The 15,941-nt window shown below is 32.5% G+C and overlaps 1 protein-coding gene across 2 annotated transcripts in view; it reads left to right on the top strand.

Annotated features, from left to right (window-relative positions):
- Positions 1 to 15,941, top strand: part of LOC118201629 (mitochondrial import inner membrane translocase subunit Tim17-B-like) — an 82,704-nt gene that overhangs the window by 43,352 nt on the left and 23,411 nt on the right. For both annotated transcript variants that reach the window (XM_035373768.2, XM_035373769.1), the window contains exon 6: positions 5,287 to 5,361. In XM_035373768.2, coding sequence (XP_035229659.1) covers positions 5,287 to 5,361 — 75 coding nt within the window. The remainder of the gene's footprint in view (positions 1 to 5,286; positions 5,362 to 15,941) is intronic.

Genomic DNA, 15,941 nt, shown 5'->3' with positions numbered 1-15,941 from the left:
TTCTAGCTTCTGAAATATGACTAGATTCCTCGGATTCAATACCTTCTTTAATCCATAATTTGCGCAATTCCTGAGAATTGGTGTGCCATTTTTTCATAACTGGTAAGTTATGAAATTTTGTGGATCATCGAATGGGTTTTTAGTAAACAGAAAACGAGTTACATCTCTGTCTTTCTCGTCTACTTCTACCTGAAGAAAAGCCTGCTTTATGTCACTTGTAAATGCTACAGGATAAAGCCTGAAAGCCCACAGAAGTTCAAAAATGTCAGGATACAAATTTGGGCCAATATGCAAGCAGTCATTCAACGAGATTTCACCAGGTCCATGTGAAGACGTGTCAAACACGATACGTAGTTTACTAGTAGTTCAATCACTATGAATGATTTCTCTGTGAGGCAAATAAAATGTGATTTGAGATTTACTATCAACAGTGTCTGGAACTAGTTCAATGATGTTTTGTTGTAAATAATCTTGTAGAACTGTTTGGTAAGAATAAAAAAGTTTGGGGTTATTCCGAAATTGCGTTATAAGTTTCTCAAATCGTTTCAGCGCAACCGCTTTATTATCATGTAACTCATATTTTCTATCAGACTTCCATGGCAGCCTAACCTTGTAACGAGAATTTTTGTATAAAATTTCCGATTCGAATTTTTCCATTATAGTATTGTCTAATGTGTCAGATGCTTCATTTTCAGGTTTTATACCTAAGCTTTCAAGCTTCCAAAATTTCTTTATTTGATCAGATATTATATCTTCGTCAACTATGATATTAAAGGCTGTGGACGTGTACGTTGTACCTGCAGTGTAACCTAGTAGAGACGAACCGAATAACGTTTCAGCAGCTACTAAATGTGTAAACGCTTTACTTTCCCAGTCACTGTTGCATGAAACTGGTCTTGCAGATATCCCCCCCCTTTCACCTACTGTAAAAAATCTATTTAAAAAATTGCCTGCTTATATCCTTACCTAGGAGAAAAATTTCTTTGTGATCTCAAATCTCTTATTTGAAAATTAACAAAAATGATCTCCTAAAAGCATGCTTTCAAACGAGCAACGGTTCCACTCTAGTATAAGGGGAAGTAGTCGTGAAGTGCATTCCTGATTCCTGTGTTTGTAAGTGAGCTTACCTTTGTAATCTTATTACAATCTTGCTGTGGAGAAAGCATATTAGCCATTACTTATATCTTTTCGTTTTTTGCTACATTCTACACTGGTTCCCTTATGAGAGTGACAATTGTTTAGTTAAACAATTTAGGTCTCCTAAATTAATCAATTTAGGTTTGACGTCATACGACGATTTTGGAATCAGCAAGTTTGTCTCGCAGGGGGGGTGAAGTTATTAAATTAAAATTTTAGCTAAACAATGATGAATGAGAAATGCTACTGGAGTAAGCAAGTATAAGAAGAAAAGGAATTACTTTTATTCATTCCTATAATGGAGTCAGTAGACTCCCCATTTCCCATGAACATAATATTTAATCATAAACAACTTGTAAATTAGTCATAAGCAAATGTATCATATTACAGCATAAAATTATTGTAATACAAATAAATACTCTTGACCTGCAGAACAGAGAAATCCTCGGTGCTGCCATCTATTGGTAAGGTGCCCTCAATTGGTAAGGGCACCGGTATAATTTATATATCAGTGTTAAAGTCTTATAATAATCAAACTTCTAATTATTAATTTTGATTGAAATGCAGTAAATATATATGATTTAGCATGTGTATGTCTTATTTTTGTAGAATTTGAATTCCCCTTCTTAGTGCAATATATGAACTTTAAAACATGAGATCTGAGTTCGAGATACATTAATAATCGCAAAATATTGAGCATTCATAGGCTAATGCTGCCATTTTTAGTCAAAAGAAAACAGTAGAAACTCAGCTTTTGGTGTTTAAAAAAAAAAAAAAAAAAACAACTTGTTGGACTTTCGGTACAATTCATATAACCAATGCCCTTTTAAAGGATTAAAGGTTCTTTCTCTGCTAACGTTATAAGGTCATTCCAATTCTTTATTTGTCATTTCATGATCATCATTCTCGAATAATTCTTTGGTTTCGTATTCCTTATCTGAGAATCCTTTGCTATCTATTGTTTTTGCAATTTGTATAATTTCCTTGGCTGGCTTCATTTTCATTCGATGGAAATCCTTTAAAATTATTGACATCTTTTGGCAAGCGCTGGTGGCCTCAAGCATTAATTGTTAAATTCACTTGTTGCGAGTTTAATCATTTCTGGGCAGTGTCTTATGTTGAATTGCTTCTAAAATTCCATTAGTGTATTGTGCTTTCCTTCGTCTAGTGCTTTATGTGCGAAGACGTTAACGTGCCTGGCAAAGTAGACTTTGAATTTTTTGTAATTCCTTGATTCATTGGTTGAATTAAGGAAGTGGTGTTCAGTGGAAGCATTTAAAACCTCTGCATTTGGATGCAATGTTGTGAGGGCTTCAATTCCATTTCCTCAAGGATTATTGAGAATTAGAATGTCAAAGCTCTGGTTTTGTTGTTCTAAGCAAATTCGACTTTGTTAATAAATTAATTTTCTAATCGGTCACTATTGCAATGTGGGCAAGGCACTGTGTATGTTCTGCATATAATCTAAATTCTCTCACTGGGCAAATCAAATGTTAAGAAATTGGGTATGTGCAAAATTGTGTTCCGTAAGTCTGTTTTCAGCAAGGGTTTACTATATATTAAAAATTTTAAAGCACTTCTTGATTGGTTGGTTGGCTTTATATTTTCCAACGTCTGGTGAACTGTCATGTTTTCATTTTATTTGCGTGTCAGTATTTTTATAGTTTTGAAAACATTTTAAATAAATAAAAAGTGGTTGATACAGTAAGACCCTGCTTAACGCAGTTTCGGTTTAGCGCTCTTTTATTTCAACCCGGGGATTCTCCGAAATTGTGCGCAGCGCTAGGTTTCCAAATAACATATCCGAAACAGTGTAGTTGTGTTTCTTGCTTTGTGGACGCATTTGAAACATTTGTTGACATTATTGTAAGTTTAAATTTGTATAATACTATAAAGATTAATACAGTGACAAATATTATGATCTTTAGTTTTTATCATGGGTGATAATAAAAAACAAGAAAAGAAAGCAACCAGAAAAAGCATTTCACTGGAAACTCAAATGCAAGTGATTAGAAGATTAGATTCTGGTGAACGTTAATCTCAAATTAGTGCTGCATTGATTTTGGCAACTTCAACAATAAGGACAATTCTTAAGAATAAAGAAAAAATACTGTCATCGGTAACTGCAACTACGTCAAGCTCTGCAACTAGAATTACCCATTCTAGAAATAACATTATAGAAGAAATGGAAAAACGACTGTCTATATGGATTGACGACGAAATTGAATGCAATATGCCATTAAGCCAATCTATCATAATGCCTTCTTGACAAAAAGGCAGAAAATTGGAAACCCAGAATAGACTGAATGATCTGACTGAGAATTTTATTTGTTTTTAAAAGTATATGCGTTTATATTGTTTTTATTTTTGTAAGAAATAAATGTTTGATTTTATTTTTATTAAAAAAACATTATTAAATTTAATGCCTAACCATTTTTTATCCGTCTTTCCCTAACCCCATTATTTACATGTTAAGATAGCCTCGCTTAGCGCTGTTTCGCATTACGCTCTACTTCCTTCGATGGAATGTATCCCCTGCGTTAAGCGGGGTCTTACTGTATATAGATGTGAACTTTTGAACAAAAGATAAATAATAACAAAATGACAGCCTTTTCGAATATTCCAGATTGAGATACTAGTAATCTCATCATAAGGCAGGAATGTTGGTGTCATTAGATGCTGGAGTGCCAAACATTTACAGTGCTTTGCACTGCATTAAAAATATCCATATCTGAAGTTAAATGTTTTATCAAGCACCTATGCAACTTAGATTTCATGACAACATTCAGTTTTTATCATTCCTGTTTGTTACAGGAATTAAATGTGATTTGACACCTGTTAGTTTATTTTAGTTACGGCAAAGCACATGGGTTAAGGGAAGGCATGCCTCCGTGGAAGATTTTCTAAGGAAAGCTGCTTCATATCAACATTGTGCATGAAGAAAACCACAAAAACGTTCATGCAACCAACACGTTCGTCTAGAATTGAACCCAGATCGAACTAGCAGTGTTCAGCGACTTCACCATTTGGCTGCTGTTAGGGATTTGGCTCACCTATAGGAAGAAAATGAAGTAATTAGGAAAATTAGATGATTTAGTCCAGGGGTTGCCAACCTTTTTGGGAAGAGTGCCACTATTTGAAACAAAAATATTATGCATGCTTCTTCTAACTTTTCCAGCATATTAAGATAATATAAAAAAGTAAAATAAATGTTATTTATAAGCTGCTTTATGGGATTTTTTGTGAATAGCACATTTTGTATGCAAGTCTGAGTAGTGGACATTAAAAAAATAAAACAAATGTACAAATTTAGGTTTTATTGTTGATAAATATTTGTGAAAGTTCTGTCTGTCCGTTAGGTTATGTGTAAAGTAAAAATTTGAAGCATTTTAAATTCTAAATAACTATTAAACATTTGGTACTTAATGTGGTTTTCGAATATATAGTTTTTTTACTAAGTCGTCTATAGTAGGATGAATTCATTTAGATGCTAATTAGGTGTTTAAGGTGCATATCAGTTAATCTTAAACAGTATTTTGATTTTATTATGTTCATAATAGAAAACATTTGTTCACAAACATATGTTGATTCAAACCTAGAACAGTATCTCACACCCCAATCCATTTGGAAAATTGCTTGTTGGTACAAATCTCCAAAATGCAAATATAATTTGGATGGCTTTCAGTTGAAACAAGTTCCTTATATTTGCTTTACAGTGTAGTATGCTGCTGTAGGTCAATAATTTTGATTTGCATTTCAGTTGAGTAACAATTACCATCTTTCAGAGAAATTAAAATATTATATTTATTCTAATATATGTATCTATTGATGGAGTTGATGCAGACAATATTATTACTCTTTCAGATCTTTTAATTTTTTAGGAAGTCCTTGCGTGCTACTGTAAAAACTCAGATGTGGCATGCGTGCCGTGGGTTAGCAATCTTTAACTAAAAGTTGTAAACTGTTAAAAAAAATACAGCTATCAATATTGTCATTAATATGTTTGTTGTATTCATTTTACAAATCTTCAATTATAATATTTTTTTATTTCCACTATGTCCAATAATTTGATTATAAAAATGTTCACGTCTTAGCATTTCCAATTCATTAGTTTTATTTGCACTATAATTAAGAAATTATCTGTTTTAGGTGGTGTTTTACTTGCATTAATTGAAGGAATGGGCATTTTATTTACACGATATTCTGCTGAACAGTTTAAACCAAGTAAGCTTTTTTTATGTATGAAAAAATTTAGATTTTATAATATGTTTTAAAATAGTAAAGTTTGATGCTGTAAAAATATCAAGTTTCTATGTTTGATAACATAAGGGGAATTATATTAGAAAATATAAATAAATGTAAAGATAATTTAAGTATAGTTATCACATTAGAAAAGTAGTAGACTGTTAGCAAAAAATGTTTTGGGAATAAAAATTTATATTTCTGAAAGTTTCCGTCATATGAACTAATGGTAATAAATTCAGTAATAGCACATGCAAACTTATATTGCCATTTTCTGTAATGGTTGGTACAAAATTTTACTATTTGCTCTTTTTACAAATACTGCATTACATAATGCAGTTTGTCTTAGAGTATTGTGTGGGCATTATTTCTTAATATGTAGTTTAAAAAAGGGGGCAAATTAAACACAACTAGATTAGCAGATCCCTGTACTAGAGCAGTGGTCTTTTGCTTAAAATATTTTGAGAATAAGCATTTCTTCAGAAGTTTGCATTCATTTACTATGTTCATATTGAAACAATTGATAGTGTTCTCTCTCTTATTTTAAACTTTTGTGCGTCTTCTGCCACACTAAAGCAAAATGTTGTTGCTGCAGTCCCAACAAGACTAAAATAAATTGTTCCTGAATAGGAAGCAATGCAGGAAATTTCTTACCATGCATTGTGCCAATGAAGGGACACATTTTGCAATTCTTCTATAATAATATGCATTCTTAAAAAAAAAAAAAAACTGTGCATTAAATGTTTTCTGATTTTTTTAATCTCAGTTGCCATAAGGAACGTTATTTTGTTGCCTTTTATGCCAGCAACAACTCAAACAGTTAAATAATAAAAAAATGTAATTTTGGAAATAGACGTATTACCTTATCTTTATTAAACGGTTCCCAGTTTGACAACTTATCGACATTTTAAAAATTTTAAGATCAGTTTCTACAGAAAGTTTTTAATTCGCAAATCTGGGAGTTTTTCGATGATATTTTTTTAAAACATTATAACGTTGATTAATTTCATTAAAATAATGCTAACGTATTGGAATTGTATTCAAGAAATAATTTTAAACTGAAAATATTTATTTTTCACTATTGTATTAAAAAGCAACATTACCTTCCATCTTGCCGAATTATAAATTATTTTGAATCTGAAAAATAAACAAGGTAACAAATGCTTAAATTGCGCTTTAGCGCAATTAACAAATTAGAAATTAATGACATATAACGATTAACTTGACAATTCTTAACAAAATAGTTATAAAATTAATTTAAAATGCCTTAGTTTTAATTTTTTCATGCTAAGAAGAAAGTAGATAAGTTTAACAAACATGTTCTTAATATTATAAAGGTTTTCAGTAAGAAGAAAATAGGAATTGCTTCTGAATGCAGGAAGCAGTGCTGGAAACAATGTACCATGCATTAATCCAATGAAGGGGGCATTTTATTTAGCTGTTTATAAATATATAAGTGGCAATATAGCCCCAAATTCTTAGAATGTATTTTTTACTTTCAGTTTATGTCTTCTGTTACACTAAAGTAGCATTTTGTTGCTTCTAGTGCCAGTAAGAAAACTGCACGACTTGCTTCTTATTTCAGCAAGCCTTGCTAAGCATTGCATACCATGCATTCCGCCAATGAAAGGCATAATTTGATGTATAAATTTATAATTAACTGATTGGTAATAATATGTTCCTTAACATAGAATATATTTATTATATTTTTATTTGTTCTGCCACACTAAAGTGACATTTTGTTGCTCGGAGTGCCAGTAAGAAGACTATAGGAATTGCTCCTGAATACAGGAAGCAGTGCTGAAATGATATACAGTCAAAAGTCATTAATCCAGACATCCATAATCCGGACCTCGTGCGTTGACGCATGTGTGTAATACCTTTACGCATGCGCATTATAGGTTTACGCATGCGCGTTTAATGTATAACAGAAAGTATAAGCTAAGCTAAAATTATCCAATTATCTAATTCAAATAACATTGCAGAATCTTCGAGTTGGATCCGGCTTATTATTTTTTGCAGACAGTTAGAGCAGTTTTATAAAAGTAAGTTGGAACTTTCGATTATGTCAAATAGAATTTCTAATGCTGTATCTACAAAGGGAAAGCATGTTTCGATGTCCATCAAACAAAAAGTGGAATTGCTGCAAAAAATGGATAAAAGCTCCTTTGTTTCTCTAACCATTCCGAAATCTGTTTATAAATTTCACACTGCTCTACGCTGGGAAGGGGATGTCGCGGCGTGCAATGAACTGGAAGTTGATCTGTCAGCACTATCCTTATCTTCAGGGCACATGTTTGTATTTTATTCGGCTTATTCCTTACTCAATGTAGTATTTCATCTCGATGTACTTCATCTTTGACATGATTTAAATCAAATTCCTCGTCATTATAAATATCACAAATGCAAATCAAATAGTTTTCTGGTTGCAATTTTCTAATTTCGACTATGCGTACGCTTTATGCATGCACGTGTTGAAAGAAATATTTAATAATAAAGTAAACAAATAAAAATTAAGTTTCTTTCTTTTTGTAAATTTTGATACGCTTTAGATCATAATTGCTCTTTATTTCATAAAATACGGTTTCATATTTTTAATTTTATAATTTCTGCATGCCATCTTACCAGATTTAAATTGATTATCTATAATCCGGAATCGCCGAAGTTCCGACGAGTTCGGATTACAGACTTTTGACTGTAATATTTTGCCAATTTAAGGAGACATTTTATTTATCTGTTTAAGTGATGCCTGGAAATATGGCTCAAAACACTTAAAAATATATTTGCGACTTTTGATTTATGTCTTCTGCTGCATTATAAAGCGGAATTTTTTGCTACCAGTGCCAGTCATAAAGCTATACATGTTTCACGTAATTAGTGGAAGCATTGTAAAAATTGCATGGAGTTCATTTGGCAATAAAGGGAATTATTTTATTTATCAATTCATAAATAAGCGACTGGGGGTAATATGGTCCGAAAGTAAGAATATATAACTTTATTTCTTTTGTTGCTACAAGCTGCAAAAAAGGACAATAGGAATTCCTGCTGAATGTAGCAACTTGTGTATAAATGACATTCCAGGCATTGTGCCATTGAAGGGAGTCATTTTATTTATCTGTTCATATGTATATGATGGCTTTGAATATGGCCCCAACTCTTAGAATTTATTTGGTACTTTTGATTTATGTCTTCTGCCTCATTATAAAGTGACATTTTATTGCTACCAGTGGCAGTAAGAAGACTGTGCCAGTTATTCCTAACTATAAGAAGCAGTTCTTAAAATTGAATACCTTGAATTTTGCCAATAAAACAAATCATTTTATTATTCAGTTTGTAAACAATTGATTGATAATAATATGGTCTTAGAATATATTTGTTACTTTATAAATTTATGTCTTCTGCCACACTAAAGCAACATTTTGTTGCTGGGAGTGCCAGAAAGAAGACAACATGAATTGCTCCTGAATATAGGAAGCAGTGCTGGAAATGACATGCCATGCATTGTGCCAATGAAGGGAGACATTTTATTTATCTGTTCATAAGTATATGATGCCTGGGAATATGTCCTCCAAACTCTTAAGGGCAATTAATTCACTCTGGGGTTTATATGAGCTTATGGAGTCAATTCGAAGAGTCTTGTATCTCTGCTATGCCTGCAGTTCAGATTTTTAAACATGCTGCCTAATAGTGGAAAACTGGTTTTGGAGATGGTTCAGCTATGTCAGCTGTCTACGTTAATTCATATAAACTCCAATGTTAATGTCCCTTTACAATGTATTTATTACTTTGGATTTGTGACATCTCCTGCCCTAAAGCGGCATTTTATTGCTACCAGTAAGAAAACTAAGATTTTCTCGTAATTAGAGGAAGTAGTGCTAGAAATTGTGTGGAATACATTTGGCAATAAAAGGAATTATTTTATTTTTCAATTGAAAACTAAGTAATTCGATATAATGTGGTGTAAAATAATATTATTACCAATATATAATATATAAAGAATATGTTTATTAATTTATGTCTTCTGCCATGCTAAAGCGATATTTTTTTCTTGGAGTGTCAGAAGAAGACAATAAGAATTGTTACTGAATATAGGAAGCTGCTGGAAAATGACATACCGTGCATTGTGCCAATGAAGGGAGATATTTTATTCATGTGGTCATTAATATATGATGACTGGAAATATGCCCCCAAACTCTTAAAATGTATTTATTACTTTTCAAAATGTAAACAATTGATTGATAATAATATGGTCTTAGAATATATTTGTTACTTTAAATTTATGTCTTCTGCCACACTAAAGCAACATTTTGTTCGTGGGAGTGCCAGAAAGAAAAAATAAGAATTGCTCTTGAATACAGGAAGCAATGCTGGAAAATGACATACCGTGCATTGTGCCAATGAAGGCAGACATTTTATTTATGTGGTCATTAATATATGATGCCTGGGAATGTGCCCACAAACTCTTAAAATGTATTTAGTATTTCTGATTTATGCCTTCTGCCACATTAAAGTGACATTTTATTGTTACCAGTGCCAAAAAGAAAACTGTATGAGTTACTCCTAATCATAGGAAGGAGTTCTTAAAATTGCCTGCCTTGAATTTTGCCAATGAAAGGAATCATTATTATTTATCAATTTGTAAAGAATTTTTAATAATAATATGGTGTTAGAATATATTTATTACTCTAAATTTATGTCTTTTGCCACACTAAAGCAACATTTTGTTGCTGGGAGTGCCAGAAAGAAGACAATAGGAATTGCTCCTAAATATAGGAAGCAGTGCTGGAAATGACATGCCATGCATTGTGCCAATGAAGGGAGACATTTTATTTATCTGTTCATATATATATGATGGCTTTGAATATGGCCCCAACTCTTAGAATGTATTTGGTACTTTTGATTTATGTCTTCTGCCTCATTATAAAGTGACATTTTATTGCTACCAGTGGCAGTAAGAAGACTGTGCCAGTTATTCCTAACTATAAGAAGCAGTTCTTAAAATTGAATACCTTGAATTTTGCCAATAAAACAAATCATTTTATTATTCAGTTTGTAAACAATTGATTGATAATAATATGGTCTTAGAATATATTTGTTACTTTATAAATTTATGTCTTCTGCCACACTAAAGCAACATTTTGTTGCTGGGAGTGCCAGTAAGAAGACAATAGGAATTGCTCTTGAATATAGGAAGCAGTGCTGGAAATGACATGCCATGCATTGTGCCAATGAAGGGAGACATTTTATTTATCTGTTCATAAGTATATGATGCCATGTCCCCCAAACTCTTAAGGGCAATTCACTCTGGGGTTTATATGAGCTTATGGAGTCAATTCGAAGTGTCTTGTATCTCTGCTATGCCTGCAGTTCAGATTTTTCAACTTTCTGCCTAATAGTGGAAAACTGGTTTTGGAGATGGTTCAGCTATGTCAGTTCTCTATGTTAACTCATATAAACTCCAATGTTAATGTCCATTTATAATGTATTTATTACTTTGGATTTGTGACATCTCCTGCCCTAAAGCGGCCTTTTATTGCTACCAGTAAGAAAACTAAGATTTTCTCGTAATTAGAGGAAGTAGTGCTAGAAATTGTGTGGAATACATTTGGCAATAAAAGGAATTATTTTATTTTTCAATTGAAAACTAAGTAATTCGAGATAATGTGGTGTAAAATAATATTATTACCAATATATAATATATAAAGAATATGTTTATTAATTTATGTCTTCTGCCATGCTAAAGCGATATTTTTTGCTTGGAGTGTCAGAAGAAGACAATAAGAATTGTTACTGAATATAGGAAGCAATGCTGGAAAATGACATACCGTGCATTGTGCCAATAAAGGGAGCCATTTTATTCATGTGGTCATTAATTTATGATGACTGGGAATATGCCCCCAAACCCTTTAAATGTCTTTATTACTTTTGATTTATCCCTTCTGCCACATTAAAGTGACATTTTATTGCTACCAGTGCCAGTAAGAAAACAGTGTGAGTTACTCCTAAATATAGGAAGCAATTCTTAAAATTGCATGCCTGGAATTTTGCCAATAAAGGGTATCATTATTTATCAATTTGTAAACAATTGATTGATAATAATATGGTCTTAGAATATATTTACTTTAAATTTACGTCTTCTGCCACACTAAAGCAACATTTTGTTGCTGGGAGTGCCAGAAAGAAGACAATAGGAATTGCACCTGAATATAGGAAGCAGTGCTGGAAATGATATGCCATGCATTGTGCCAATGAAGGGAGACATTTTATTTATCTGTTCATATGTATATGATGGGTTTGAATATGGCCCCAACTCTTAGATGACATGCCATGACTCTTAGATGTTCATGTATTTGCTACTTTTGATTTATGTCTTCTGCCTCATTATCAAGTGGCATTTTATTGCTACCAGTGGCAGTAAGAAGACTGTGCCAGTTATTCCTAACTATAGGAAGCAGTTCTTAAAATTGCATACCTTGAATTTTGCCAATAAAACATATCATTTTATTATTCAGTTTGTAAACAATTGATTGATAATAATATGGTCTTAGAATATATTTGTTACTTTATAAATTTATGTCTTCTGCCACACTAAAGCAACATTTTGTTGCTGGGAGTGCCAGTAAGAAGACAATAGGAATTGCTCCTGAATATAGGAAGCAGTGCTGGAAATGACATGCCATGCATTGTGCCAATGAAGGGAGACATTTTATTTATCTGTTCATAAGTATATGATCCCTGGGAATATGTCCCCCAAACTCTTAGGGGCAATTCACTCTGGGGTTTATATGAGCTTATGGAGTCAATTCAAAGTGTCTTGTATCTGTGCTATGCCTGCAGTTCAGATTTTTAAACTTGCTGCCTAATAGCGGAAAACTGGTTTTGGAGATGGTTCAGCTATGTCAGCTGTCTACGTTAACTCGTATAAACTCCAATGTTAATGTCCCTTTACAATGTATTTATTACTTTGGATTTGTGACATCTCCTGCCCTAAAGCGGCATTTTATTGCTACCTCTAAGAAAACTAAGATTTTCTCGTAATTAGAGGAAGCAGTGCTAGAAATTGTTTGGAATACATTTGGCAATAAAAGGAATTATTTTATTTTTCAATTGAAAACTAAGTAATTCGAGATAATGTGGTGTAAAATAATATTATTACCAATATATAATATGTAAAGAATATGTTTATTAATTTATGTCTTCTGCCATGCTAAAGCGATATTTTTTGCTTGAAGTGTCAGAAGAAGACAATAAGAATTGTTACTGAATATAGGAAGCAATGCTGGAAAATGACATACCGTGCATTGTGCCAATAAAGGGAGACATTTTATTCATGTGGTCATTAATATATGATGACTGGGAATATGCCCCAAACTCTTTAAATGTATTTATTACTTTTGATTTATCCCTTCTGCCACATTAAAGTGACATTTTATTGCTACCACTGGCAGTAAGAAGACTGTGCCAGTTATTCCTAACTATAGGAAGCAGTTCTTAAAATTGCATGCCTTGAATTTTGCCAATAAAACAAATCATTTTATTATTCAGTTTGTAAACAATTGATTGATAATAATATGGTCTTAGAATATATTTGTTACTTTATAAATTTATGTCTTCTGCCACACTAAAGCAACATTTTGTTGCTGGGAGTGCCAATAAGAAGACAATAGGAATTGCTCCTGAATATAGGAAGCAGTGCTGGAAATGACATGCCATGCATTGTGCCAATGAAGGGAGACATTTTATTTATCTGTTCATAAGTATATGATGCCTGGGAATATGTCTCCCAAACTCTTAAGGGCAATTCACTCTGGGGTTTATATGAGCTTATGGAGTCAATTCGAAGTGTCTTGTATCTCTGCTATGACAGCAGTTCAGATTTTTAAACTTGCTGCCTAATAGCGGAAAACTGGTTTTGGAGATGGTTCAGCTATGTCAGCTGTCTACGTTAACTCGTATAAACTCCAATGTTAATGTCCCTTTATAATGTATTTATTACTTTGGATTTGTGACATCTGCCCTAAAGCGGCCTTTTATTGCTACCAGTAAGAAAACTAAGATTTTCTCGTAATTAGAGGAAGTAGTGCTAGAAATTGTGTGGAATACATTTGGCAATAAAAGGAATTATTTTATTTTTCAATTGAAAACTAAGTAATTTGAGATAATGTGGTGTAAAATAATATTATTACCAATATATAATATCTAAAGAATATGTTTATTAATTTATGTCTTCTGCCATGCTAAAGCGATATTTTTTGCTTGGAGTGTCAGAAGAAGACAATAAGAATTGTTACTGAATATAGGAAGCAATGCTGGAAAATGACATACCGTGCATTGTGCCAATAAAGGGAGACATTTTATTCATGTGGTCATTAATATATGATGACTGGGAATATGCCCCCAAACTCTTTAAATGTATTTATTACTTTTGATTTATCCCTTCTGCCACATTAAAGTGACATTTTATTGCTACCAGTGCCAGTAAGAAAACAGTGTGAGTTACTCCTAACTATAAGAAGCAGTTCTTAAAATTGCATGCCTGGAATTTTGCCAATAAAGGGTATCATTATTTATCAATTTGTAAACAATTGATTGATAATAATATGGTCTTAGAATATATTTACTTTAAATTTAAGTCTTCTGCCACACTAAAGCAACATTTTGTTGCTGGGAGTGCCAGAAAGAAGACAATAGGAATTGCTCCTGAATATAGGAAGCAGTGCTGGAAATGATATGCCATGCATTGTGCCAATGAAGGGAGATATTTTATTTATTGTTCATATGTATATGATGGGTTTGAATATGGCCCCAACTCTTAGATGACATGCCATGACTCTTAGATGTCATGTATTTGCTACTTTTGATTTATGTCTTCTGCCTCATTATAAAGTGGCATTTTATTGCTACCAGTGGAAGTAAGAAGACTGTGCCAGTTATTCCTAACTATAGGAAGCAGTTCTTAAAATTGCATACCTTGAATTTTTCCAATAAAACAAATCATTTTATTATTCAGTTTGTAAACAATTGATTGATAATCATATGGTCTTAGAATATATTTGTTACTTTATAAATTTATGTCTTCTGCCACACTAAAGCAACATTTTGTTGCTGGGAGTGCCAGTAAGAAGACAATAGGAATTGCTCCTGAATATAGGAAGCAGTGCTGGAAATGACATGCCATGCATTGTGCCAATGAAGGGAGACATTTTATTTATCTGTTCATAAGTATATGATCCCTGGGAATATGTCCCCCAAACTCTTAGGGGCAATTCACTCTGGGGTTTATATGAGCTTATGGAGTCAATTCAAAGTGTCTTGTATCTGTGCTATGCCTGCAGTTCAGATTTTTAAACTTGCTGCCTAATAGCGGAAAACTGGTTTTGGAGATGGTTCAGCTATGTCAGCTGTCTACGTTAACTCGTATAAACTCCAATGTTAATGTCCCTTTACAATGTATTTATTACTTTGGATTTGTGACATCTCCTGCCCTAAAGCGGCAATTTATTGCTACCTCTAAGAAAACTAAGATTTTCTCGTAATTAGAGGAAGCAGTGCTAGAAATTGTGTGGAATACATTTGGCAATAAAAGGAATTATTTTATTTTTCAATTGAAAACTAAGTAATTCGAGATAATGTGGTGTAAAATAATATTATTACCAATATATAATATATAAAGAATATGTTTATTAATTTATGTCTTCTGCCATGCTAAAGCGATATTTTTTGCTTGGAGTGTCAGAAGAAGACAATAAGAATTGTTACTGAATATAGGAAGCAATGCTGGAAAATGACATACCGTGCATTGTGCCAATAAAGGGAGCCATTTTATTCATGTGGTCATTAATTTATGATGACTGGGAATATGCCCCCAAACCCTTTAAATGTCTTTATTACTTTTGATTTATCCCTTCTGCCACATTAAAGTGACATTTTATTGCTACCAGTGCCAGTAAGAAAACAGTGTGAGTTACTCCTAAATATAGGAAGCAATTCTTAAAATTGCATGCCTGGAATTTTGCCAATAAAGGGTATCATTATTTATCAATTTGTAAACAATTGATTGATAATAATATGGTCTTAGAATATATTTACTTTAAATTTACGTCTTCTGCCACACTAAAGCAACATTTTGTTGCTGGGAGTGCCAGAAAGAAGACAATAGGAATTGCACCTGAATATAGGAAGCAGTGCTGGAAATGATATGCCATGCATTGTGCCAATGAAGGGAGACATTTTATTTATCTGTTCATATGTATATGATGGGTTTGAATATGGCCCCAACTCTTAGATGACATGCCATGACTCTTAGATGTTCATGTATTTGCTACTTTTGATTTATGTCTTCTGCCTCATTATCAAGTGGCATTTTATTGCTACCAGTGGCAGTAAGAAGACTGTGCCAGTTATTCCTAACTATAGGAAGCAGTTCTTAAAATTGCATACCTTGAATTTTGCCAATAAAACATATCATTTTATTATTCAGTTTGTAAACAATTGATTGATAATAATATGGTCTTAGAATATATTTGTTACTTTATAAATTTATGTCTTCTGCCACACTAAAG

Source organism: Stegodyphus dumicola, chromosome 1, assembly GCF_044657685.1.
Source record: "Stegodyphus dumicola isolate Sdum_Otavi_A_Nest chromosome 1, ASM4465768v1".
Classification (NCBI taxonomy): Eukaryota; Metazoa; Arthropoda; class Arachnida; order Araneae; family Eresidae; genus Stegodyphus; species Stegodyphus dumicola.
This window is presented reverse-complemented; position numbering and strand designations above follow the sequence as displayed.